Genomic DNA, 27791 nt, shown 5'->3' on the forward strand with positions numbered 1-27791 from the left:
CTACTTTTCTCTTCTTTTTTTTTTTTATAAAACATTACTGTTTAATGGATGTGTAATAGCTGTACGTGTTTTTTTTTAGCAGTGAGTTTTCTCTTAAAGTTAAAACAAACCGTTAAAAATCTGCTTTATTTTGAAGGTTTCGATCGGAAGCGGAGTGGCGGTATCACGTCAGAGGCCATGACCATGACGACAGGAGCGCGCGGCTCAGTGTGACAGATGTTGTTCGAGGAGAAACCGCTTTACTAAACTGGGAGACGAAGAAGAGGAGGAGGAGAGCGGGCCGTGTCTGGATCTGTCCCCGCGGAGGAGAAGCGGCGCTCACCGAAACATGTCCGGGGAAAAGGCGGCGGCGACTCCCTGCAGCAAGTTCCAGGCGAATATTTTTAATAAGAGCAAATGTCAGAACTGCTTCAAGTCGCGCGAGCTTCATCTGCTCAACGACCACGACCTGGAGCAGGTGAGTTCACGATCACCTCAGGTGCTCCTGTCATAACGTTTAGCCACTTTTGTTTGGATTAGTGAGCTTTCTGGATAAAAAATGTTACCATTAAATCACCAGCTTTAGTCTAAAAACATGCAAATATTAAATATGAAGATGCTAACTTTAAGATTTCATTTTGGTTGATCAGTAAAAGAATCAGAAAAGGTCATATTTTGTTTTATTTTATCTCTGAAATGTTCGTGTCAGGAAGTCTATATATTCAAAGTGTCTCATGTCTCCCAGAATATATAAAAGTCCCACATCAGCCTCCCTTCAAGTCGAAAGGTCCACAATAAAACTATAAACTTTTTTTCCGTGGTCTTCGGCATAAAAATCAGACTTTTAAAGTATATTTAATCTTTATTTTACTATTTTTTTTAATTTTTTTATTACGTTTTTAATTAATGGATTTCTAGATTTACTATGTAACATATTCTATTTATTTATTTATTTTAACATGATTGTTTTATATTTCTTTACTTTTAGATTATATGGTATAATTTTATATAGCCTAAAATACTACAAATGTAAAAAAAAACTTAAAAAGAAATTAAACCATTTCATCAATGTTAGGAGCTGTGTCCAAATTAATAACTAAGGTAGGTGGTAAGGGATCGGGGTTTGTTTTATTATGTGAAAAATGCTTCCACAGCTATGATTCAGGAATGCAAAAATATGGCTGGGTAATGAGTTTCCTAGGACAAGGGAGAAACAAAAATTGAAACTTTGCACCCAGAATAGATTAAAAGTCACGACTAATTCTGTGATTTCACCACCCAACCCCACTACAGTAACCTCCCTGCAGTCCCTTATCCCATTGTTCTGTAGAGTAGCAGTCTTTGGAAAGCCGAATATGTAAATGAACTCTGATTAAATTACATGATGTGATTAAGACTGATGCATCAATGCATAGGTAGTGTTTACTGTTAATTCTGTTAACTGTTATTCCAGTTAAAGGTGTGCTGTTAGGGTTGTTGCTTTGTATTCTGGGATCAATACTTATAAATAGTAACTAAGCAAATCTAGTGGAATAAAAGATGCCTTCACCCATAGTTGTAGTTTCATTTAATTCTGTTTATGAAGGAAAAACTGGGAATTCATTGGTTTTCTGTTACTTGTAAATTTTTTAGATGCATCAATCTGTCAAAAAAAAAAAAAGCCTGAGGAAAAAATAAATTACATAATCTTTTTACCAGGCCTGCTTCAGCCCTGTGTACTTAGTGCTGAGCAAAACATGTCAGGACTGAAAACACGCTTATGAAGGCGAGGTGATGTAAGGAGGTGATAGTGACAGCTTCCTACATGCCTCACATTGTTCAAATATGCCATCACTTTGTGTCCCCCCTCCCGCCGGCTTTTGCCGGGCCCTGTAATTTCAACACCGTTCATCAAACCTGCAAACACCACACATGGTTTTCCAGTGACGCTGCAGGCTCAGAGAAAACCTCCTTGTTTTGCTGTAGTTGTGGCACTTTTCCCCAGCGTTTTAATGTTTAAAATAACTTTGAAAACAAAAGAACCCAAGTGTCTGAGACAGGAGGAAGCACAAAGAATATAAATATGTTTATTTAATACTTTCGGGTCACCACAGCGGGTAGCTCACCATGTTTGATACAGCAGATTTTTTTTTCTTTTGGCCAGATGTCCTTCCTGACTGAATCCTAAAGGGATTTGTGTCTCCCCATGGAATCAAAACCAGGGAGCTTTTGCTGGTTAGGCGAATGTGTAAAGCATGGCATGAGTTAAAAGTGAAAACTAAGTACAACCTCACTTAGAGGGCAAACACCACCCAGGTGCTACTGATCAATGCTCAGACCCAAGAACTCCGTCTCAGTCTCTACAGGTAGCATGCTAGCAGGATAAATGTTCAAGTTTATGAGTGTAAAATTAGAAAGAGAGATGTTTGACCACAATGCACGCAACCAGACTTATCATATCAACATATCAATGCCTCATACCAACTGTCAGCATCGTGGTGGAAGGATGAAGATTCGGGCACCTTGTGTTCACTCAGTAGACTGTGAACTCCTCGGTATACCAACGTGTTCTAGAGTCAGACGTGAGGCCATCTGGGCGATTGAGCAGGAGAATAATCCCAAACACACCAGCTGATAAAGAAAAGACTCAAGGTGGTGGAATAACTCAAAGTCCAGACCTCAAACTGACTGAGACTCTGTGGTCGGACCTGCAGACAGCTGAACGTAAAGCAGCGCTGCAAACCTTAATGAACTGAAGTGACATCGTAAAGACGAGTGGGCCAGACGTCCCCCACAACCATGCAAGTCTGAGATATGTGTGATTCTGTTTTATTGTGAGGGTTTTGTGCAGCTCCTGAAGAGTTACAAGGTTGTTTTTGTCAATTTAAACTAAAGTCTGAATAAGTTATTCTGTACTTTTACTGAAAATTACCAGGGGAAACACATCCCAGGATATTTATGTGCTTACATCTGACTTATGCTGTGGCACTGTTGTTGCACTACAGTGCTGCTGAATGAGTTATTCTGTCTCATCTTTGTTTTGCTCTGCTGCCTGTGAGCTGCAGTCTCAGATAAAACACTGTTAGGTACTTTTTATCTGTCAGATGTAAAAGGCTGATGTTGCCGCCACGCTGCCGGCAGGGCGGGCAGGTGGGTAAAGTGGAAACCCAAGTTTCTGAATGTGATAACTCAAGAACGAAGCGACGTAGGAGTTTCAAATTAATACCATAGGTGTATCTATCAGGAGGCTGAGGGGTACCACTGAGCGCTGCCAGTGTTTTCTTCAATGTTCATAAATATCATTATTACACATTTTCTTGAAATATTGTGACTAGGGATGGGTACCGGTATCCGGTGCCATGATGGCACCGGTTCTGACATAAACGGTAGTAACCAGACCGAAAAACATTTCGGTGCTTTTTTTTTTTCCCTGAGCTGTGATACACTTTAGATTCTAGCCAATCATTTTACGTTTCCGAGGATAGTAGGCGGGTCCAGGTACGTACGTTCTTTTAGAGCAGAGCTACAGATTAAAATGCCCAAGGCGAAGCGGTCAAAAGTCTGGCTGTACTTCACAGCAAAAGATGCAAACTCAGCAGCTGCAACAAGTGCTTTAAGCTGATACTGTGATACTGTCAAAGGAGGTAACACCTCAAATCTGATGAAACACCTGGCGACGCATAGTGTTTTTTTTAAAAGCCGAGAAATGCGCCGTATTTGATAGCTTGCTGCGAGACCTCACACCAAGCGCATCTACTGCGGGTGTGGTGCCTGTTATCAGACCCGGAGTTAGCAACATCCCCCAAAAACCCGAAGAGGAGAGTCCTGGCCCCTAGCCCTGCCAGTGTAGCAGAAATGATGAGGATGATGATGCAGCAGCAGCCGTTCTTCTCTGCGTGAGTAGCTTAATGTTGTTCGTGTGTTATTACATTAATGCATGTAAGGTGAACTAGCAAACATCATCATAGCTACATGCGGCTGTCTTCTTGTTTGATGGCAGATACTCCCTTCACCCTGGCCAAAAAGGCTAAAATGACCAAAGAAAAAGTGGAAAACAGCTGAACATGAGAGGTTTTTGGATAAAGTTTGTGTTCTTCATTCTTTAAGCACCGGTTTGACACCGTTTAAGCACCGGCACCGTTTCAAAAGTACCGGTTTGGCACTGGTATTGGATAAAACCTAAACGATACCCATCCCTAATTGTGACATAGTTTTGTGGCTACCCATGCATCAGGTTATTGCTGCTAAAGGTGGTTCTACAAAGTGCTGAATCATTGATGGACTGTCACTCAGAAAAAAAGTTTAAACCTGCTGAGACGCTTTATATTTCTAAATAAAAACAAACAAACAAACATGTGAATATTGAAACAGGAAAAACAAAGAGCCCACAGATCCACGACGTAACAGAAGGTGTTTTTGGCAGGTTTGTACATGTTTCTGTTGTCAGACTACAGGTTCAAATCCCACAAAAATAACAACAGGCATCAAACCCACACAGTTCAAAACACTGACTAATATATGACATCACTGTCCTGTGTCCTTCCAGGCCAAACCCATCTATGCAGGCTGGCTGTGTTTGGCTCCAGAGGGGACAGATTTTAACAACCCGATGCAGAGGTCGAGGGTAGGTCAACTTTTTAAAAAACACATGAGTGTGGCATTAGTGTGATCCTGTGGTGATTTTAGTTTCCCGTCCTTCATCGTCAGAGATGGCAGCGGCGCTTCTTTATCCTGTACGAGGACGGCAGCCTGAGCTTCGCTCTGGACGAGCTGGTGAGAAACAGCACAGATACTAAAACTACAAACAAATGCAGACATAAAACAGAACACGGAGTGTACAGTAAGCCCCAGCCTGTGCATGCATCTGCATCTACTGTATGTTTTGTTGGGATCCAGAAGGCATCTTTAAGCCAGATGTTGTGCACACAACCACAGCAGATGATGTGGGCTTAGCCCGTCCTTTAATGCTCACATCCCCCCTCTGTGTTTCTCTGTGATCCCCTTAAATCCCGTTCCCTTTCATTCCACACTTCACACCACAAACTGCTTTCTGTTTAGCGGCCATGAATCTGAAGTTTTAGTAAACATGACGTCTTAACTCGCTCTTTGACCCCTGGAGGGATCATTTGGATGTTCTGATTCTCCTGCAGCCCAGCACTTTGCCACAGGGGACGGTGAACGTGAACGTGTGCACAGACATCTTCGATGCAGAGCCCAGGACGGGCCAGAAGAACGCCCTCTGCATCGTCACCCCAGAGCAGGAAGTATTCATCCGTGGTGACAATAAAGACATCACTAATGGGTCGGTATAAAAACCTCAGAGTAGCATTAAAAAAAGAGATTGCTGACATGTGTGGGCACAGATGAGCAAAAAGGGAGAAGCTTTCTTGAAAACACAAGTTGAAAAAAAATATATAGAAAGCCTTTATTTTGAAAAGTTGGCATGTTAAAGCCCTGCGGTAATTTACTATGACTAACTAAGGGCCTTTATTCTGAAACTCTGACAGCCTTGAAGCATCTTCATTGCTTCCAGTATCTAACTACAGTCTTTTGTTTTGAAAACTGGACATATAAGTGCATTTTGATAAATTCGTCTAACTCAGGTCTTGTGTTTTATGTCAAACATAAGACTCAGGGACCAAAATCAGCCCAGTAAAATCTACAGTCTGGCCCACTGGATGGCTATGGAAGGCAACCCGGACATTTAATGGGTGGCGGTGGCTCATGGGGTTGGGAAGCGTATCTGTAACCGGAAGGTCACCGGTTCGATCCCTGGCCTCTTTGTCCTGGTCGTTGTGTCCTTGGGCAAGACACTTCACCTACTGCCTACTGGTGTTTGCCAGATGGCGCGATATGGCAGCCTCGCTTCTGTCAGCTGTGGCTACAACTGTAGCTGCCTCCACCAGTGTGTGAATGTGAGAGTGAAAGAATAGTGGCATTGTAAAGCGCTTTGGGTGCCTTGAAAAGCGCTATATAAAATCCAATCCATTATTATTATTAACGGCATTTTCATACATTTAATAAGTTCCCGTTTTTTCCATTTTTATCAGTAGTTTTTTTTTTTTTTGACAATTTAAGTCAAGAGGCATACTGACATATTTCTTTCATTTACTACAAAAGGATTTTTTATCATGTACAAAAACTAAAATACACTTTTGAAATTACTCTGCTTATTATTATATTAAGATGAAATGTGTAGTTAAACTTTATTACAATGAGAGAGAAAGCTCAGTTTCATTCCTCAAGATCAAATGAGCGTGACAACCCTGCTCTATCTAAATAGGGCTTCACATTTAGAAACTCTCACATACCTCTTGTCATCCTGGTAGCTTTCGATACCTACTTGGAGGCTTTTATTTCGAAAAGAATTACATTTAGAGGCGTCCTGATGGCTTCCTGTACAAACTGATTTGTACAGGAAGGGCTGTATTTATCATGATAACCTTCTAAAACTAACTGGCTGGTTTAATTTGAGAAATCACATGCTTTGAGGCAAAAGGGGGCTTTTATTTTGAAAAAGTTAATATTATGAGACTAATTGTGGTATTTTTTTAATCATTAATGGGTGAGTATAAAGATTTAGTTGGCTGTTTGTGTCATGTTTTGTCTCCAGGTGGAGTGAGCAGCTGGCAGTTTATCTGCGAACTCACAAACAGAATCAGAAGAAGAAACGCAAAGTTGAGCCTGTGGCCAATCAGGTATTGTGCTCATGTGTTAAAGTGTCCAGTTTTTGTGTTCACGCATGCTGATTATGAGACTTATATCAGACAAGTTTATACCAAAGAATCAAGACTGGTCTTATTAAGATGAAAACCACAAATGTGGCAGTAAATAATCACCTGTCAGGAGACGTTTAGACGATACTTCCTCAGTGAAAACCTGAAAGAAACACCAAGGAAGAAACTTTCTGATGCCGTTGAAAGTTTCAACTTCATTTACAAATGAAGACAGAAAAAAAGAGTTCAAGAGATCAAAATAATCCTTATTAATCTGACTCTTAGCCTCAGTGCAGCCCCTCAGTTCATCCTCTGTTTGAAAATACTCTGAAATAATGTGTTTTAGCTCCTCCCCCTTTAAGCCAGCTTTCCTCCGATTGGCTGCCCCTCCTAAACAGCAGGTGGTTTGTGGATCTGTGGTCAGAAATTAGTCTTATCCCCCCTCCATGACATCACAGAGACACAGTGACAAGAGTAGAAAACAGTGTCTAAAAAATTAGTGTTTAGAGCAGAATGAAGCATGAAGCATATGAGAACGTTTAAAGTGTCTGTTATTGTACAGAATCTGTTTTCAAACATGAATGAACTGTTAATTTACAGCCACATTATTGTACCTGTATTAATTTAATTTAAAAGTGTGAATTTTCTTTGTCTCGCTAACAAACTTCAGGAGCCCAGTCCAGCAAAAATGGTAGCAACCGATCCGAGTTTTCCATCCTCGGGGAGGGACCGCCCAGAGCCCGGCCTGTGGCAGGAAGACCAGCGGGACGGGGGGCCAGATGTGACTCCCATCTGGACTGTGACGGACACCGAGCCTCTGGGCCCTGAGCGGACCCCTGCAGGTGCAGCGGAGGAAACCATACAAACACACACACAGGCTTTCATGTCTATCAGCCAATCACAGCCGTTTCCTGTCCTCTCGCACCATCCTAACGTCCTGCAGATGTTCGCGCACTCGCAGATTTTTATTTGTCCGTTGCGTTCAACCCTCCTCTAACCAGGCGTGCCGGCTGAGCGCTCACTCGCGGGCAGTCGCGGGAACGGGCTGGATGAGTTTCTGTTTTAACAGGAAGTGGAGTTACTCGGAGAGATGTGCAGGAAATCCTGTGCCTCTGACCTTCAGGCATCATAAAAGCCAAACAGCAGACATGAGCCCTCCAAGGCCTCTTAAACAGGTCCTAATGGGCTTGATGTTCGGCACAGAGCAGGTATTTCTCCCCGCTGGAGCTTCAGGCTGCGACAAAATGGACACGAGTGCCCATCTGGCATCAGGCTTGTTGCATAGTCTGGAAAGGTCCCATAATGAAGGTCTGGATTAACTCCTGCTGACTCTGACTACAGGCTGCTTCATTAGAGAGATGGAGGCTAAACACAAAGCTCCCTCTGTCAGGATTCCCCTGCTTAACAGGCTCTCCTCTGGGGAACTCATCCAGTTTAATTTCTTTTGCACATTTATCCCATTTCATTATGTTTTCATCATTTGGAGATTTCTAATGTTTACTGAAACAAACACATCAGCTGAGATTCCAGTCAGTTGATTCTTTGACCTTCCAGTTTAAAAGCTCTGCGTTTTTAGAAACAAATACTTTTTAAATGGCTCCACAGATGCTCTCAACCATTTTTAGACAAAAATAAAAGATTGTAAAACTTGACCGTTAGTTGTGCAGGTTCAGGGAATAATTAAATAAATAGTCAGCAGACTTATTGCTACAAATAAGGGTTAGCGGCAACCGTAAAATCACAATGGATCCACTTATTCTTAAATCAGCTTAAAAGGGAGTCTTCTACCTTTGCACTGAACAGAGATCAGTTATGATGGTGACGGCTTGTGGCTTGATTGTTTTGCCTGTCAATAAATGTTTCCAGACTAGGCAAACAGAAATCCGATAAACCTGAGTTCAAACTTGTTGTTTCATATTGTTGACGTGTCAAAGTTTTTTTTAGTTTTTTACAGAGTGGATTTTCTTTTGTCTTATAATAAAATGTTTAAACGTTTGGTGAATGTGCAGTCCTGTGAAAAAGTGCACCTGGTTTTTTGGCGGCCTGTAGAACCACCTTTACCAGCAACAAAACAATCGTTTTCTGTACGACTTTGTCAGTATCGGCAGAAAACATGAACTTTGGTCCAGACTTGTTTGCAGTGTGGCTTCAGTTTATGGAAGTTTGCAGTCCTTAATTTATGCACAGCTCTTTAAGGTCTTCAGTCAGGTTGGAGATTTGCTGCTGTGCTGAGGTTTCATTTGCTCCAAGCTTTAGCTGCCGTACAGAACGCCTCACGCTTGACTTTAGAATACTTTGGTTTACACAGGAGTTCATGATTGAGTCAGTGACTGCAGGGGGCCCAGGTCCCGTGGCCAAACATCTCCACATCGGCCTCGCTTGTCCACGGCACGTTGTTCTAGAAGTCGATGCAGCTTCGCCAACTAAACCATGCTGCCGCGGTTTTCTCCTGGCAACACTTCCAAACACGCCGCACCTGTTCAGTCGTTTTCTAATTGGACTGTCATGAACTTTAACCTTTAACATGCTGACAGAGGCCTGCAGAGTTTGAGATGGAGCTCTTGGGTCTTTTACAGTTTCCCTGAGTATTGCCTGACCTTGGGGTGAATTTGCTGGGACGTCCACTCCTGGGAAAAACTGCAAAGTGAATGTTTTCCACCTGTGAATCGTTCGAATTATGGATTTTTACAAAGGGCCTGATAACCCTTCCAACACTGAATGAGTAACATATATCCCCACAAAGCTTCCTAAGTTGAATACTTAAATTAAGACCTGCACATTAGAGAAAATTTACTGACTTAAACTCGACAGGAAATCTTTGAAATCTGTCTTTTCTGCTTCTTTAGTCGGGCTTTGCTTTTATTTTTGCACAGTGTTGTCAGTGTTAACGGTCTCTTTGTATCGTAGCAGCCAACACAAAATGATTAATAGGCTGTCATACAGTAAACAGAGTACTTCTCTGTTGATGCTACCATAGCAACTTCACTGCATTAACTCTAAATGTGGGATTATCCTCTCCACAATGGGGAGGAAGCGAAAACACCTGAACCTTCTGCATGACTTTTTCTGCGTGTTTTTCCCAAGAGAAGCTGCTTTAAAGTCATAAAAAATAGACACAGAATGATCGGATTTAACTTTCTGCCTAATTTCATTCAGACGCAGCCAAAGGAAGGTTATTTCCATATGCAGAGCTGCCTAACTGACACAAATTATTACAGAAGTTGCAAGAAAAGGTGGAGCTGGGGTGGAAGTGGGTTGCAAAGTGGGTTGCATGTGTAGCAGAAACTGTAGGAAGTCAAAAGCAGCTGAAAAAGTCGAAGAGAAGTGACAGATTTGTGTATTTGAGGGCCTGTAACTCAGACTGTTTGTGTAGTGTGACGTTACACTACACAGTTACTGTAGAGTGAAAATCAGCTGATTTAAAGGGGCAGTGATTTTCCTTTCACCCTGTGATTTATGGCTTATCGCACTGTTGAACTGATGTAGTGATGACAAGCTGATAAAAGTCTGAATATAAAGCTTGACATTGTTCTTTTTATCAGAGGGGTAAAAAGCTGTGATTTGTGTTATTTTAAATGGTGCTGAATGAGGTAAAACACTGATGCGTTGGTGTTTCCTTAAAAGCCGGCGGGAGAAGGTTGGGATGAGTGAAATGATTTGTGGTTTGTGATTAAAGCTTGGCTGAGGTTTTATGGCAAATGGACGCCTAATTTCGTGGACTTAAACCAAGCTGTGGTTTGATGTTCCTGCTCTCTGATGATCTAACAGTCTGAAACTTTTTTGTGTTGGTTTTATCTCCAGGCAACGCCTCCTCCTACCTGTGCCTGGACCCCAGGGGCTCTCTGACCTCAGCCGGCTTCGGCGGCTCGGTCGGTTCTTCAGACTCGGCGGCCTCTGAAAGCTGCGACCCCGGCAGAAACAACCGGCTGACTGAACCCAACAACATCCTGACATCAGCAAACAACAAGAAGCAGAGGCAGGACGGGAGGTTAGAAGCCAAGCTGCTTCCTGCTCGTTTTATGATTACATAAATCTTCGTGTTTTGGAGCAAGCAACTTTTTCTTTTCTTATTTATGTTTGCGTGTAATCTGTGGGTAACTCATCAGAGCCATTTAAAGCGCACTGGCAGAGAAATGTGCAAGCAATTAGCACAAAGGACATCCAATGCCTCCCCCAGCATAAAGCCGAACAGGCATCACACACCGCTAAACGGCAGATCAAAGCCTCACGCTCTACCCCTCCATTAGAGATCTGACTGCTGCATTTTTATATTTAGCCAAGAGAAACCCTCCCAGTTTGTGCCCCAGCAGCATGCGAACGGGTCACGTGAGGAGAAATCATGTCAGCTCTTCGCTCTTGTTGCCTTTTTGGGAAACGAAAACACAAAATCCTTATCCCTCCCCCCCAAATAAGGTCAGAAATTCCAAAACGCTGGTGTAATTAGATATCCTCGGCATTGTTTCTCAGGACCTCAACACTGACAGTCTGCCTGCCAGTCAGGGAACGAACCTCAGTTTGAGGGCACGGATGTCTGAACCACCAAATCCTCACATTCAGGAAGGAGTTAAAGAAACAGGCCTCTTATAAAAAGCCTCCACAGTGTGCTGGAAATGACAAGAAGAAACACTCAGTTCATTTCAGCTTCCTCCAGGTTTACTTTAAAGGTGACACAGCCTCATGTGTCCTTATCTATATGAATACCACAAGTCTGGGTTTCTGTTTTAAAGTTCTGTTTGGTGACTTTTGCCTCGATTTAATAGAAAAATGCCATTTTTGACCTTTTGAAATCCCGGAGGATGAATGTGAGCAGGAGAGCATCCACAGACTAGTATAGGTTCCCGTTAAGGTCCTTGTACCTGAGTGGAAGGAGAATCTAATCAGCTCTTTCTGTTTTCCAGCAAAAACAGATCGGAGGCCACCAGGAAAGAGCAGGAAACGGGAGCATCCATGTTGAGGACGGGCAGGAGCGAGACTCGTGCCAACAAACGAGAGGTGAGATGTAAAAACGGCTTCAAACTTAAGATTAACGGCTGCATCTGTTTTCCTTTCTCTTTAAATGAGTGGTCAGTGTGAGTGTCTGAAACTGTGAGCCCAAAAATCTTCATCTTCATCTTCAAGCGTGCTGAGTTTCATAAAGTTTCATAAAGTTTTTTCAGGTCATGTCAAATATCCTCTAAATTCTAACAGAAAATATTTTTATTGGAGAGTGAAATCCTTCCAGCATGTGTCAGGTTTTCTGTGAGCAGCCCTCTTTAAAGTCAGTGATTAATGGGGCGTGTCGTTCAGTTTCTGCAGGTTTCTGCATGTTCATGCATTTATGAAACAGTCCTCAATATTATGCAGCCACGTGAAAAAGGAAGTTTTCCCAGGAGTCTGGAAAAAACTCAAGTCCTGAGACAAACAAAGTACATCCCAGTGTTCAGTAGCTTGTACAGTCACCTTTAGCAGGTGTAACTTCAAATAACAGTCTTTAGCATCGCTGTGGAGGCATTTTGTTCTTCTTCCCACCACAGCATTTCAGTCAGAGTGAGGTCTGGACTTTGACCGGGACTCTGCAGCTCCTCCGTTCTTTTCCTTTTCAGCCAGTCTGCTGTAGATTTGCTGCTGAGTCACATCTGACTGATTATAAATAGAAGCTCATCATCAACTCAGAGGCTGTAAGATGCCCAAATCCTCATCCCCCCACCACCGTGCTGACCGTGCCTGTGGGGTGTTTGGTTTAGAGTTTAAAGATAGTGTCATCATTGATGTTATTTAATATGTTCGTAATACATTTGTCTCTTAATTTTATACCACACTTTTCACCCGTGGAAGTGAAAATGGCATCACACTTCAAGGGTTTTCCTGATATTGAAAATCTAGCATCATAACAACATTGGTTTACAAACACAGCTCATTCTTTAAAACTAGTTTAACCGTCAAGTTTCTTAATAGATAATGGGACATATTTATCTCGAGGCCTTCCTGCGAAACTTGGCTTTGGGAGGCAAAGAGAAAGATTCAGTTAAAATATCTGAGTGAGTTTTTCTTTCTTTGTTGTCGAACTGGGCGACTGTCATGAACCGAAGTTCACTACACAAGCTGGACCCAGAAGCAGAGACAACATGCACAGGAGTACGAAAAATACATTTTATTTCAACTAAAGGTGTCCCGGAAGGGGCAAAGGAAAACATGCGAGAAACTAGAAAAACCAAGGGATGAGTTACGCAGGAACGCCGTAATCGGAACTGTGGGAAGCTGCAACAGAAAGAGGAAGAGAGTTACTGGGGAGCGGGGAAATAGCAGCATACATGGGGGAGAGTACGAGTCTTACAGTCAAAGCGGGGCCGTGGGAGCCGGAGGGAGGGGTGAGGGTCCGCGGGGGAGCTCCAGGAAAGTAGAGGCGATCGGTACCGGAGGCGATCCAAACTCCAGACGAGCAGGTGGCTCAAAAACACGCCGAGCTGTTACCTGAGCGCAAAGAAAACGATTAGCGTTTGTTCAGGTAAATGAGGGTTTTCACAACCGCCTTCCCTTCGTGTACGTTACTGCCGTGAGACGACTAACGGACTGGCGTGGAGCAGCTGGCTGGGCTGGATCAAATAGTCCACCTGATAATCGCCTGAGATGGGATGCAGGTGTGGAGTTAACAGCCACACCCGTGGGCGTGGGCATCCCATCAGCTCCTCGGACACCGGGCCGCGGACCATGACAGCGACGATATTTAGAACCTGGTCTATCCAGGTATTATTGGAGAAGGAAGAGCTGAACAGGTCGTCAGTATCACAGGAGTAAGAGAGTGAAACACTCATAGTCCTGTGTGGACACAAACGCCACACAGGGGGAAAAAACACACAACCAGCCACTGGATTCAAAGCCACAACCTTCTTCCTGTGAGGTGTGAGGGAATAAGATGTGATTAGATGACTTCTCACTGCGCTCAGTTCAGAGATTTCTCAGTGGAGGGCTTCATATTCAGCTCATCTGTAAAACACCGCTGGGCTCTGGTCTCTGCTTAATAACCCACATTTTCTTTTTAACAATTCAAACGAATGTTTTTCATTTGAATCATGTTTAAAGTTAAATTATTGCCCCTTTAAAAACAAAAAAGATGGTGTTCTTTAATAATTTTGGTAAATAAATGATGTTTATTTAGCCGTACTGACCGCTGACCACTGGAATAGAGAGCGCTGTGAACTGGTGACGGCACAGACAGACGGAAACATCCAAAAATGAGAAAACTAAAGACAAGCACAAACACAGAGACAGTGTTGTTATGTAATGTGTAACTGGGAGGTTGGTTTCACGTTATTACAGAAGAGGCCGGCCTATTTTTAACCCGGTGAGAAAAGAGCCCTGAGCGAACAATAAACAACAAGATGAGAAAAATTCTCAGTGAAATCGTTTATTGTGGCGAGGCCGCGCAGGAGCGCAGAGCTTATAATAAAAACGTGATTGAGAAAATAAAATTTTAAGTCCTTCAACGCCGGCATCCAACAATTAAAAACCCGCTTCCTGCCTGTGGTCGTCGGCTAACCGCGAACAGGTAATGATTAATCCTAGCGTGGGTTTGCCGTGATTCAGACCAGCCGTCGTATCCAGCTGTGCTCAGGCTGCACCGAGCCGCGAGGTTGGACTGGTTTGAACATGACTCAGGCAGCAGCCAGGTGTTATCCATGAAAGACGTCACTCCGAGGCCGAAGGTCCGACCTGATCAAACGCTGCCCGGAGTTAGACGGAGAGTTAGGAAATCTCCCAAATTACAGTCTGAGGCTGTTTGCTTCAGTCTGTCAGTGTGGGTGTAAACAACCCGAGGACCCGTTCAGGTCTTCAGAGCGCTCGTTCGGTCTGAGCCGGCGATGAGAGCGTGGCGTGAAACGCGTGGACGAGCCGTTCGGGCCGTGTCCGGGCATGACTTTCTTCCAGCGTGAGCGAGCGCATGTGTCGGCAGGTGGGAGGGAGGCTGGTGATTCACTGTGAGCAGAACTGGTTTTGATGCCCCGAAGCAGTTCAGACGCCGTTCCTCGTTATTTTCCAGGGATTCGGAATAAACCAATTAAATGTGAGGACCCGAGGCGCTCGGGGATTCTTCACGAGTCTCTTGAAGTGCTGCTGACGGGCTGAAGAAACACATGATGTCATGTATTTACTGATAAACTCGGAGGAATGAGCTCCTCCCGGTTTCCAAGCGCACATCTGTTTGGGAATGCTAGTCAGTGTCAGGGCTAGACCCCGATGATTAAGGAGGTGAGCAAACCCCAGCAGGAGTCTGTGTGACGGCAAAACACAAACATTCCCACGCATGATACTTAGAGCGAGATCACCTGTTAAACTGGGCTCACTGTAGTAAACATCCAGAAATGTTTTCAGGATTTTCTGTTTCTGAAAGGAGGGTTTAGTAGTTCAGGTTCCTCCTGATGAGCCAGAGAAGCAGATTTAAAGGAGAGTCCATTAAACGAAGCAGCAGAGGCCTGTGGGCAGCGTGTTGTGCAGCACACATGAGATTAACTCGCTGTTTCACGGAGGGACCATCGACCGAGCAGCAACCTTCAGCCAAAAGCTGGCCCTCCTGAGGCATTAGCCTTACGGCACATGAGATCCCCGCTTCACCCAGCGAGTTACACCGGCACAGGAGCTCACTGGTGTTTGTGTTGTTGGTGCCTCTAAATGTATTTATGACTCATAACATGGCTCGCTTTGTGCGCTGACTGTGCAAGAAGTCTGTGTTTGTGCATTGTACACATACAGTTTAGCTGCATCCTCACATCCAAAAAGGGTCACACATGGCTTCACTGCCACCCCACCCCACCCCCCAACCGACTCAGGTCTACCCCACCTGGGACAGGTGTCTCTGAACCAGTGAAAAAAACGGATGAATGGATTTTATAAGTCTCAGACCTCAGACTGCCATCTCCAGGCAAGTTTTTTTCCCCCTCAGCTGTAAAAGACTGATGGGTTTGTTTGTCACCCCGCTGGGCCGGTGGGGAGGTGGCATGGACACTCAAGTTTGAGAACTTCTGTGTGAAGTTCGCGTGTTCCCCCGAGGCCTGTTTGGGCTCTCTCCGGGTACTCCGACTTCCTCTTGCAGCTCAAAGATGAACACGTTGGATTAGCTGGTGATCTTTTTTAAATCGGTCGTGTACAGTGAGTAAACAGCGTGAGTGCATTACATTAGTCTGCTTCCTTCAGCTCTTTATTTTAGTTTGTTCCTTTCACAGTAAATCCTCGTTTTCAGCGGCCGGAGCTGCTGCAGAAACATTGTTAAATCACAGATGGTCGCGTCAGTGGCCGCGGTTAATCTTTGATTAAACACACTCTCCTTTTCCAGAGGATTTACTTTAATACAGCAGCAGCAGCAGAATATTTAGGCCCACGCGTTCATTTATGTGTCTTTGGGTGCGTTTGTTTTTCTAGTCATGAGAAGGTCAAAAGAGCCTGTCTGGAGATTCTCGAGTCAGCCTCTTCTTCTTCTTCTTCCTCACTTCCTCCCCCTCGGCTTTGGGAGGCCTTCAGGGAACAGAGGAGCGGCTCTGTCTGCAGTCGGAGCGCCGCGCTCCTCCGTGTGTCGGGGCTTTGGATACTTTTCAATATAAATGCCAGGAACAAAAAACACAAAGCGTGTTTTGTTGTGATTAAACTGGACATTTTTCCCTTTTAAAGTGGTTATATAAGGAAGAAGAATGAATCTTTTGAACAGCGGAGGCTCGAGTAAACAAAAAAAGGGGACCCTTGTTTCACTTAATGCGTGTAATCCAGAGTCTGATACGTGCTGTTAGAGCCGGCATGAAATCTGATCATAACAGGCGTGCGGCGATCTCATTCTCAGTTTCGGAGCATCATTTTGAAAAGTAAGACAAAAGCTGCAGAGTCCCGGGGATTATTTATCCTCTAAAACCTTTTTCATGCATTCCACGGTCAGACCCGCTTCAGCGAGTGAGAGTTTAACAGGCGGTGGAGAAAAGCCCGCCGGGCTCCCCGTGGTGCTCCGCGGCGGGCCTAATCCTCACAGCTGACGTCTGTGCCAAGCGTCCAGACTATCGGTTACTCTGGTTGGTGGAATGCAGGCAGCACATGCAAACAGCCTCCGTCCTGATTGAGGAAACGCGTCACGTCTTCTCATCAGTGAAAGCCTTCCTGTGAGGGAAGTTCTTATAAGTTTCATTTGGGCTTCTTCTTTTTTTCCTTCTGTAGAAACTTCAGTCGTGTGGAGATTCGTCCTCTCTCGTTGCCCCCCCTCCCCAGAGAAGAGCCAAGTCTCTGGACCGCAGGACATCGGACACGGCCATGACGGTGAGCCACTGATCCGAGGGCAGTTTCAGCCTCGAAGTTTCTCTAAGCACAACTTTTTACTCATACCTGATACTGATCCCAGCAGAAAGCTGAGGTAGAGACCCTCCTCTTACCTGTAAGGAAACATCAGGGGAAGCATCGTCTGTTCTGACCTTTTCAGACACGTTTAAACTCGCTTTGACCAAAAACGTTTGCAAACACTCAGAGAAGCTGTTGGCGGAGCAGGTGTGACATGCCTCCAACTGCTGAAACTCTACTCTGCTGACCTGTGGCATAATAAACACAGTCCCACAGATCAGTCAGGCTCAGACTGATATCTGATTCAAACATCAGATGGTGTGGAGCTCCCCCCTCCTACCCAGCCCTCAGTTTTGCAAATGGAAATACTACAGTGCTAAAAATCGATCTAAACCTACCTCGGCCTGTCTTAGGGATGCAACGATACCAATTTTTTCAAACCGATACGATACCGATACTTGGATCTGAGTACTTGCCGATACAGAGTACAAAAAAAACGATACTTCTACCACACACACACACACACACACAAATACAATGAATTGGAAGACAGGTTTTATTATATTCTCTGCCGATAAAAAATAATATCTTAATAAAAATGACCACAAAAAAATTTCAAGTGAAAAATAAGCACTTCTGTTAAATTATTGCAGAGTCTCCACATTGTAATTTAACAAAATATCACTGAACTATTGGCACTGTCTCGAGCTTTCAGAATAATAAATAAACACTTCTGTTTGGAATAAAATAAATACAAATTAGGTTTGAGAATAAAATAAACTTTTAAATTATTGCAGAGTGTCCATATTGTAAACAAACAAACAAAATAATTATTATAAAATAAATAATAAATAAAATAATAATTGGCCCCCTAGTGGCCAATCTAAAAAACTACAACAGAAATGACCAGCCACCCTCTGATTAATGAAATAAGTTGGTATCGGTTCATGGTATCAGTTAACTTTTACGAGTATGAGTACACACACATTTTACAGTATCGGCCCCGATACCAGTATCGGTATCGGTGCATCCCTAGCCTGTCTGTAGAAGTAACTGCCACCCAAATGTGCCACTTTTGGCAAGCTGTGCAACCAAGTGTTTGTTCAAAAAAAACATCTCAGTCTTACTAAACTCCAAAACCTTCATTTTGTTTTTGTTTTTGAGCACGATGGGCAAGTCATCCAGGTCCTGAAGGAGCAAAACAGCCCCAGACCATCACACTACCACCACCATGTTTGGCTGTTGGTGCTGAATGTTGCGTTAGCTTTACGCCAGACGTAACGGCAGTCAACTCAACTCGTTAGTCCACAGAATTTTTCCCAAAAGTCTCGGGAGGTCGTCCAGACGTTTTTGGGCAAAAGAAAAACAAACCTTTGTTTCTCTTTGGTCAGCAGCGGTTTCCTCCTTTCAACTCTCCCATGGATGCTATTTCTGCCCAGTTTCTTTCTGAATGTTGAATAACGAACTCTGACCTTAACTGAGCCACGTGAGACCTGCAGTCCTTTAAATGTTGTTCTGGATGCTTTTGTGTCTTGGAATAATTTTAATAGGCCGGCCAATCCTGGGAACGTTCACCGCTGTTCCAAGTTTTGTCTCTCACCGTGGTTCACTGGAGTCCCACAGCCTTAGACGTGGCTTTGTATCCCTTTAAGACTGATAGATGTCAGTGACTTTGTTTCTAGAGATCGCAGCTGCTTTTTGTCAAACAGGTTTATTTAAGTGATTTCTTGATCCAGCCGGTCTGACAGTGTGGCCGAGTGTGAAGTCAGCTTTTCAAATCATTTAAAAACTGCATTTTGTATTTACTCTGTTTGTCTTTGTCTAGTATTAAAATTTATCACATAAGTAAACTACTGGTCAACAATGATGGAAGCAACAAACAGTCTCAGCTCTTCTCTTTTCTGTGTTTTATTCAAACTTTGTATTTTTTATCTTCTGTACAGCCAGACTTGTTAAACTTCAAGAAAGGCTGGATGGTCAAACTGGATGAAAATGACCAGGTAAACATTTTAAAGTCATCCAAATCTGGCTGTTTCAGGTTGTGGTGATGATTTAAAGCAGGGGTGTCAAACTCCAGGCCTTGAGGGCCGGTGTCCTGCAGGTTTTAGATCTCACCCAGGGTCAACACACCTGAATCAAATGATTAGTTCATTAACAGGCTTCTGGAGAACTTCAAGACATGTTGAGGAGTCATTTAGCCGTTTAAATCAGCTGTGTTGGATCAAGGATACATCTAAAACCTGCAGGACACCGGCCCTCGAGGCCTGGAGTTCGACGCCTGTGATTTAAAGGATCTTACCAGCCTGTGTGAAATGTGCTTTGCTTCCCTCTAGTGGAAGAAATATTGGTTTGTGTTGTCGACTGACAGTCTGAGATACTACAAGGACTCGACGGCCGAGGAGGTGCTTTAAACCCGGCTTCATAAAGTAGAATATAAAGTTTTTGTGCATTTCCAGATCTTCACGACGTTTTCTCCTCACAGGCCTCAGATCTGGAAGGAGAGATCAACCTAATGAAGTGTTACAATGTGTCTGAGTACCAGGTGCAAAGAAACTACGGCTTTCAGATCCACGTAAGTCTTCGCTTCTGCGTGTCATCACTTCACGTTCTGCTCTAAAGATGGAGGTTAGTCACGTGTTTTTATGTCGCAGACTCCGAAGGGCGTCTTCACGCTTTCGGCGATGACCGCGGGGATACGAAAGAACTGGATCCAGGCGCTGATGAAGAACGTCCATCCGGCCAACGCCCCTGATGTGGCCAGGTGATCAAATCAAATCAAATCAAACAGGTTTTGTGCAGGTTGTGCAGTTTAAAGTGTTTACAGGTGATTTAAAGATGAGATAAAAGTAGATGAAAGATGAGGTGAAGCTAAAATAAAACGCTGACGTACTAAAAGCACTTAAATGTTCTCAGTTTACCTGGCCAGCACATTCCCTGCAGCCCACCTGAGGTCCTCCCCAAACCAGACGTGACTCAGGACTCTCCGTCGGCCGACGTCTCCTCGGAGAGCGAGCCTCACCCCAAAGCCAGCAGCGTGACGGAAAGACGGCGCGAAGGCCGCTACAAAACCTTCGACTGGGCTGAATTCAAGCCTGAGAGCGAGCCGGCGGTGGACGCCAATCCACAGAAACCCCCCTGCTTGCTGGAGCTGGGTGATCTGGAGCGAAGGAAGCGGCGCGAGGAGAGGAGGAGGAGGTATGAGAAGATGCTGGGCTTCTCGCTGCTAGAAAAGGACGGCGGCGTCCGAGTGCTGAGTCCAAAGTCGCAGCAGAGAATGGAGGAGGAGATGGAGGAGTGCTGGAAGCAGGTGGAGAAGACGATGTTCAGACTGGAGAGGACGGTCCCGCTGTTTCCTGACGGGAGAGATGCAGAGGAGATGGAGAAGGTGCTGCAGAGCTACAGGAAGGCGGTGAGTGGACTTTCAGTTTTAAAGAAGCATAAATAAATGATAAGTTGTCTCTAACTGTGTAAGTTAAACCATAAAAACAGGTAATTATGCAGAAATTATTGCAAGTATATCTTTAATTGACACAGTTGATCAGTTTGTCTGTTTCTTTTCGATGCAGGTATAAAATGAAAAGTAAGGCTCACCTGATGGAGGCTGTGTGAAGCTGTAGATTAACTCTTTGTGTACTTTGTGTTATTGGAGGTGGAAGATCTGAAGGTTCAGTTGGAGGAGTCGGAGCATCGACGGCTGGAGCTGGAAGCTCAGCTCAGCGCAGAAAGGTTTCAACATCAGCAGGTGTGAGAAAGCAGCTTTTATCTCAGACACTCTTTGGCGTGTTTGACTGACTTTGATTGTTTCAGTCGGGTTTCTGTAATTTTATGACCTTTTTTTTTTTTTTCTTCAGCTGGATTCTCCCGTCAGTCCTGAAGCTGATTTTTACCCATCAGATATGAAAGAAAAGCCACTCAAAGACCCGACGAAGAGCCTAAAGGAGGCGTACAGAGAGCTCCTGCAGCAGCAGAACGTCATCAGACCGAACATGAAGGAGCAGCTCGGCCAGGAAACACCTTCACCGACACCACAGCTGCCCAGCATCTGGCTCTGCGATACAGAGGGCGAGCTGCAAGAACTAGAGGATTTATTATCTGAGACAGCGGCCTCGCCTTTACTGTCACCTGCATCAGACAGCCGACACTCTCAGAGTGAGGGACTGAGCTTCGATGACAGGACAGCCGACCTCCAGCTGGACGCAGACGCCCGTCAGCTGTTTCCTGTCTCAGAGACACAGGTGGATAAGTTCGGCTCGTGGGCCCATGAGCCCGCAGAGGGAGACGAGTCCCAGCTGAAGCAGGTGACTCCTGATCAGGTGACCCTGGAGAAGCTTTCCCTGGAGGTGGAGCTGCTCACGAGCCAGAACGAGGCTCTGAACCAGCGCAACCAGGAGATGCTGAACCAGCTGACGGAGGCAGACCGCGAGATCGAAAGGCTGAAGGCGGAGCTCAGCAGCAGGTACTCGGAGCCCCGTGACCTCCCTGAGGTGGAGCAGCCGGGGAAGACCAGGGTGGAAGGTCTGGAGATGGAGCTGAACTTGAAGAACCAGGAGCTCCAGGAGGCCCAGACGCTGATCAGCTCCCTGGAGGAGACCCTGAGGGAGACGGAGGTGCTGCTGCAGCTGAGCGACCAGGTAGGAGAGGATGAAAACAAGAAGAGGGCCGAGAAACCGGAGGGATACCTGCTGCGGTGTTTCGAAGCGACCGAGGCCAAGCTGACGGAGCTGGAGAGACAGCTCAACCAATCAGAGCTGAACTGCAGGGAGCTGCAGGAAGCGGAGAAACTTTCCTGCCAACGAGCGGCGGAGGCGGAGGCTGACATCAGGAGGCTGAATGAGGAGTTAGAGAAGGAGAGGCTGAAAGGAGACAGAAGTGTTTCTGCCGAGGAAAAGACCCAGAAGGTGATCGAGGGGATGGTCGCGAGGCTGAGCGCTTTGGGGAGACTTTTAGAGGCGATCGACACGTTGGAAGGAGGTGAGGCGGAGGTGGAGGAGGGGGAGAGGAGTCCTGCTGTGGTGAGCCAGCTGGAGTCGGAGGAAGCTTTTTGGAGTTTGCTGCTGAAGAAACTGAAGGAGGATCCGTCCGAGCTGATCGAGCCCGCAGATGTGCGGGTCGGCGAGGCGGCGGAACAGATGGTGCTGGAGACACGAATGCTGCTCATAGGCCACCGTCTGCTTCAGACCGAGCAGGCGGCGCAGGAAGGCGGACGCGAGGGCAGACGCGAGGGCGAGGCTAACGATGTAGCATTGGAAACCACGAAGACGGAGGAGGAGAGCGGCGTCTTTGATTTGAGTGACTTTGAGCGTTTCAAAGCCGTCACGCAGATTAAAATCTCTCTGCTGGACCAGCTCGCCGCCTCCCTCAGCGCCGCCGCCGCCGTGCACGACGAACTCCAGCCGACAGCAGACAGACTGTATGAGTTTCACTCTTCAGATCATCCATGGATAGCGTCGTTTATTTACTCCGCGGCAACCGAAGCACTTTACCGCCATCGATTGTGCAGGCTTTGGGCTAAACACGCCAACTGCTCAAAATGCGCCAAACTCCGGGAGGAGAACGACGACCTCAAAGCAAAACTGTCAAACCTTGAAGAACAACGCACATCGAAGATGAACGCAGGCTGCCAGACTGATGAGATTTACCTCCAGGAGGCGGAGCTTCAGGGCGCAGAGGAGAGTGAAGAAGAGGAGGAACTGATAGATGAGATGGAAATCCCACAGAAGGTCTCAGATGAAAGCTTAGAGGAGAGCGATGAACCAGATGGAAATGTGGAGCTGATTTCAGCTCTGAGAAGAAAGGTGGAGGAGCTGGAGGAGCAGCTGACTTTGGTGCAGCTACAGCACGAGAAAGAGACGGAGAAGCTGAAGGTAGGTGCCGCTTTCATCCACTTTTGTTTGACTTCCTGTCACGAGCTTTGTGTGTGACCTGTGTGAGCGTCCGCTGTGCCTGCAGGTCACCTGCGAGCGTGGACTCGCCTCCATGGAGGAATCTCACCTGAAGGTGGTTGAGGAGCTGCAGCGTCGACACAAACAGGAAGTGGAGCGCCTCCTGGTGGACAGGGACAGACTATTAGAGGAGGAGAGCGCTGCTACTGCAACAGGTGAGGGAAACCGCCCAGTAAGAGATGAGGCGTTGCCCAAAATCGATTGAAAGTAGATTAAAATTTTAGATTCAGATCAGCCTCCTGATGAATGCCTGTGGTTTGCGGAGATTCAGCACCTGCTAACGTTCCTCACCTGTAGACGAGTCCTGGATCGATCCAGACAATTTTTTTAAAAATCTGAGATATTAAAAACATTATGGAGAGTTTGAGTTTCAAATATTCAGACTTCCTCCTCTTCCTCTCAGCGATCGAAGCCATCAAAAACGCTCACCGCCTGGAGCTGCAAAGGGAGGTGCAGAGGAGATGTGAGTTCGAGAACAGCAATGGGCTCTCAAACCTGGAGGAAGTCCACAGGCAGCACAGGTACGTGAGCATCCCAGCAGGTCCAGAAACACTGGAGTTAAACCAAAATGTCATTCTGGAAAAATCATCACCGCAGGTCGGCGTCAGGACTAGGGATGGGTATCGTTTAGGTTTTATCCGATACCGGTGCCAAACCGGTACTTTTGAAACGGTGCCGGTGCTTAAACGGTGCTCAAACCGGTGCTTAAAGAATGGAAAACACAAAAGTGGTCCAAAAACCTCTCATGTTCAGCTGTTTTTTTGTAAAAAGATAACAATGTTAGCCTTTTCTGCAGCTATGGGGCATATATGGTATCATTCTTGGCTGGAAGCAGTGCTTAAACAATGGAAAAAAACACAAACTTTGTCCAAAAACCTCTCATGTTTAACTGTTTTCCACTTTTTCTTTGGTCATTTTAGCCTTTTTGGCCAGGGTGAAGGGAGTATCTGCCATCAAACAAGAAGACAGCTGCATGTAGCTATGATGGTGTTTGCTGTTCACCTTACATGCATTAATGTAATAACGTGGTTAGCCTACTCAACGTAAATTACACACGAACAACATTAAGCTACTCACGCAGAGAAGAACGGCTGCTGCTGCCATCATCATCCGTCATCATTTCTGCTACACTGGCAGGGCTAGGGGCCAGGACTCTCCTCTTCGGGTTTTTGGGGGATGTTGCTAATTCCGGGTCCGATAACAGGCAACCCACAAGCAGTAGATGTGCTCGGTGTGAGGTCTCGCAGCAAGCTATCAAATACGGCGCATTTCTCGGCTTTAAAAAAAAAAACACTATGCGTCGCCAGGTGTTTCATCAGATTTGAGGTGTTACCTTCTTTGACAGTATCACAGTATCAGCTTAAAGCACTTGTTGCAACTGCTGAGTTTGCATCTTTTGCTGTGAAGTACAGCCAGACTTTTGACCGCTTCGCCTTGGACATTTTTAATCTGTAGCTCTGCTCTAAAAGAACGTACGTACCTGGACCCGCCTACTATTCTCGGAAACTTAAAATGATTGGCTAGAATCTAAAGTGTATCATTCCATACCAGTTGGTGGCGGTAATGCACCTTTCAGTTGTTTGCCAACCGCCAATACAAATGTAAGGAAGAAGAAAGTGTATCACAGCTCAGGAAAAAAAGCACCGAAATAAAGCACCGAAATGTGCGCTGCTTTTCGGTCTGGTTACTACCGTTTATGTCAGAACCGGTGCCATCATGGCACCGGATACCGGTACCCATCCCTAGTCAGGACAAAGAGCAACTGTTGATTCTGGTGGTCAAAGATGTTTTTACAGGGAGAACAAAAGCACCTGCAGCTCACAGCTCTGTGCCAGAATCCACAGGAAACCTTTTCCCCACCAACACGGTGCCGGTGCAGAGCCTGAACTGAACTGGCTGCAGATGTTTTAAATCCCATCATATTTTTTTCAACAATCAGAGCCCGAAAAAATCCTGCCTGCCCTCCTCTGTGAAGGCAGGTAGGAGGTGCTCGTACATAACATAGAACATGTAAATCACAGCAGTTTTCTAAATCAATCTATTTTCTGATGGAAATGAGTGAAACTGGATCCAGACTGGGAACCAGCACCCTGTCATAACCGCTGCAGTTGAGTGGGAAGCAGCAGTGATGAGAATCGGCACCTTTGTCTGCTCCTCTGCATCAAAAGGAGCCAGCTGAGGTGTTTCAGGCATGTGATCAGGATGCCAGTGAGGCCCAGTACATTCTGGACAGATCGAGTCTGTCAGCTGGTTTGGGAACACCTCGGTGTGCCGACAGGAGAGCTGTACAGAGAAAATGCGGACAGGTTGTGACTCTCAGTGTGTCTTTGCAGTGAGGAGCTGGCCTCCTGCCAGCGGGAGCTCGAGGTTTTATCGCAGCAGTTTTCCCTGAAGTGTCTGGAGAACGGACATCTGGTCCAGGCTCTGGATGCCGAGAGGAAGGCCCTGTGCCAGTGCCAGCAGGAAAACCAGGACCTGAGGACCAGAAACCAGGTGAGACGCACAACGAAGGCTGTTAACGGCTACTTCTGACATCCTGAAATTTAAAGACAGTTATGAAGACTTTCGATCCGATTACAGCTCAGTTCAGATCACTCTCATTTTCCTCTGCAGCTTTCTGATTTAGCATCTAAGTCTGCGGCCGCCATCGTAAAAATCTCCACATGACGATTGTTCTGTTTAGTTCCATTTATGCAGCCTTTGTTTACACTTTGGTGAAACACTAATCAGGATAATTCAGTGTTTTTACTGTTCCGAAGTAGATTCATGGACTTTTGTACTTGGATCATGTCAGAAATCATTCATTGTTTGAGTGTTTGTGGCTTTACAATCTGTTCATGCACGCACATTAAAAAGCTGAGCTGTTGTTCACTGTGAATAAGAGCTGCAGGAGTCAAAAAACAGGCGAAAGATATTCACAGACTCCAGCGAGACCAGAGGTGTGAGCTCGACTGTCGCTGTCGGGGTTTAAACATGTTTCCAAATACTTTTAAAAAAGTGTTTTTGAGGTCAGAGGTGAAGCAGCTTGATCGTTTCTCCTGTTTTTCACTTTTACTTGTTCAGGAGCTGAGCGGCCACCTGGCAGCAGAGATCACCAGACTGTGCATGCTCGCCAAACAGGACGCTCTGCCGCTCAGTCAGGGGATGGACGTGTACGAGATGGAGGTGAGTTTGGCTACTGCACGGTCATTGAGAGGATTTTAGGGGATTCTAACGTTCCACCACAAACACCACGGCTTTATTTCCAGCATTCAAAGTTATTAAAAAGGACTGAGTAAGAAGAAGTCCCACCCTCTATTTTGCTGTCCAAATAGAGGGGCAGCCAATCAAAAGAAGGCTTGCATAAAGGTGGGTGGCTTTAAAAGAAAGAGGAGCTCAGAGAGAGGATGAACCTGAGGCTGCACCAAGGCCCAGGATCAGAAAAATAAGGATTATTTTGAACTGTGAGTCATGCAAAGCTACTCTGGAGCTGGTGTCTGGCTCCTTCAACACAAACTGCAGTAAAAACTGAAATGACACCCACTCTGGTGATTCCACATAAAGAATGATGGTTTTTCATGATTGGCTCACACGTACAATAAGTAAACTATGTAAATGTGCTCGTGAGCCGACTCAAAGGTTCAAAACACATTTCATTTCAGATCACGCTGCGAGTGAAGGAGTCTGAGGTCCAGTGTCTGAAGCAGGAGATCACGTCTCTGAAGGACGAGCTGCAGTCGGCTCAAAGGGTGAGTTTCACAGCAGCTGCACTAATAATACAAATATTACTACTAATAATATTGTAATCTGCTAGTTAACCAGAGTGCTGCAGAGCTTCATCTGTTTTTAAACCTCAGTGTTTGATTTTGAGAACCGAAGGAGTGCTTGAGCCTGAACAGCTCATGCTATCAGACTGAATAAGCAGATAATGTTGCTTCTACCAGGGCGGGGCTTCCAAACATTAGCTGTAGTCACGATCTGTGTATAGGTGACTTACTTGCAGGGTTCGATTAGGACTGAGGGTGATCTCTGCCTGGAGGCGATCGAATCGAGTGGACAAAACAGATAAATAAACCAGATTTTGTTTTTTTTTGGTGTGACAGGACAAGAGGAACGCGACAAAGAAGTACAAGGACATGTACACGGAGCTGAGCATCGTTCGGGCAAAAGCGGAGCGAGAGGCAGACGAGCTGAGAGAAAACCTGAGGCTGGCTCATCAGGCGCTGGGACGGACGTCGCCGTGACGACTTGTCAGTTTTATTTCCTCATTATATGCCACCTCACCCCACAGTTTACTTCAGATTTTTATAGAGATAAAGATGTGTTTACTGCTTTAACCTTTCTGACACTGAATCTGTATTGTGTTTGTATTTGCTGAGTATTACCATATAAAAAACTGTAAAATATTTGTTTTGTTGTTTGTCATTTTAGGAAAATATTTTAAATTTAACTCCTTTTCTGGCTGATACAGCTGCACTGTAATTTATATTTGTATTCAGGCTTTAACACTGCAGTGTTTTTATTGTAAAACTATTATTTTTATTAAATGAATTTGTCTCATTGAACCAGCGATGTTGTGTTCCATTGTGCTAAAGGTGAAATGCTTTTCATTATTGCACTGGGTTACAGTGGTCCCTCGGCTATCTCGGGAGTGATGTTCCCGCGATAGGTGAAATCCACAAAGTAGCCAGTTTTATTTTTTACAATTATTATGGATGTTTTAAGGCCGTAAAACCCCCTCACTACACACTTTATACACTTTACTCAAACAGGCACGAACATTTTCAGACTTTTCTCTCTTGTTTAAACACTCTCAAAGTTCAAACCTTCGTGGAAAAATAAGTCCAGTATTACAGAATGAAACCAAAGGCACCCGCAGGTGCCTATGACGGTGCAAAACATTTCATCG

At 45.2% G+C, this 27791-nt stretch overlaps 1 protein-coding gene across 4 annotated transcripts; it reads left to right on the forward strand.

Moving 5' to 3' along the window:
* Window positions 1–27502, forward strand: LOC146519503 (uncharacterized). 4 transcript variants are annotated; one of them, XM_085156931.1, is made up of 22 exons: window positions 29–457; window positions 4505–4582; window positions 4666–4731; window positions 5109–5260; window positions 6572–6656; window positions 7345–7516; window positions 10476–10662; window positions 11573–11666; window positions 16845–16943; window positions 18905–18961; window positions 19295–19363; window positions 19444–19533; window positions 19613–19722; window positions 19875–20370; window positions 20611–20703; window positions 20813–22825; window positions 22911–23058; window positions 23307–23424; window positions 25237–25396; window positions 25967–26068; window positions 26545–26631; window positions 26986–27502. In XM_085156931.1, the coding sequence occupies exons 1-22, from the start codon at window positions 329–331 to the stop codon at window positions 27124–27126; spliced, it is 4746 nt and encodes a 1581-aa protein (XP_085013057.1). In that variant the 5' UTR covers window positions 29–328; the 3' UTR covers window positions 27127–27502. The 4 variants fall into 4 exon arrangements, with proteins under 4 accessions (XP_085013056.1, XP_085013055.1, XP_085013057.1 ...); XM_085156930.1 differs by lacking the exons at window positions 25237–25396; window positions 25967–26068; window positions 26545–26631; window positions 26986–27502 and having other exon boundaries at window positions 1–457; window positions 20813–20917; window positions 20948–22825; window positions 23307–24196; XM_085156929.1 differs by lacking the exons at window positions 25237–25396; window positions 25967–26068; window positions 26545–26631; window positions 26986–27502 and having other exon boundaries at window positions 4–457; window positions 23307–24196.
* Window positions 27503–27791: the final 289 nt, after the last annotated feature.

Source organism: Neolamprologus multifasciatus, chromosome 4, assembly GCF_963576455.1.
Source record: "Neolamprologus multifasciatus chromosome 4, fNeoMul1.2, whole genome shotgun sequence".
Lineage (NCBI taxonomy): Eukaryota > Metazoa > Chordata > Actinopteri > Cichliformes > Cichlidae > Neolamprologus > Neolamprologus multifasciatus.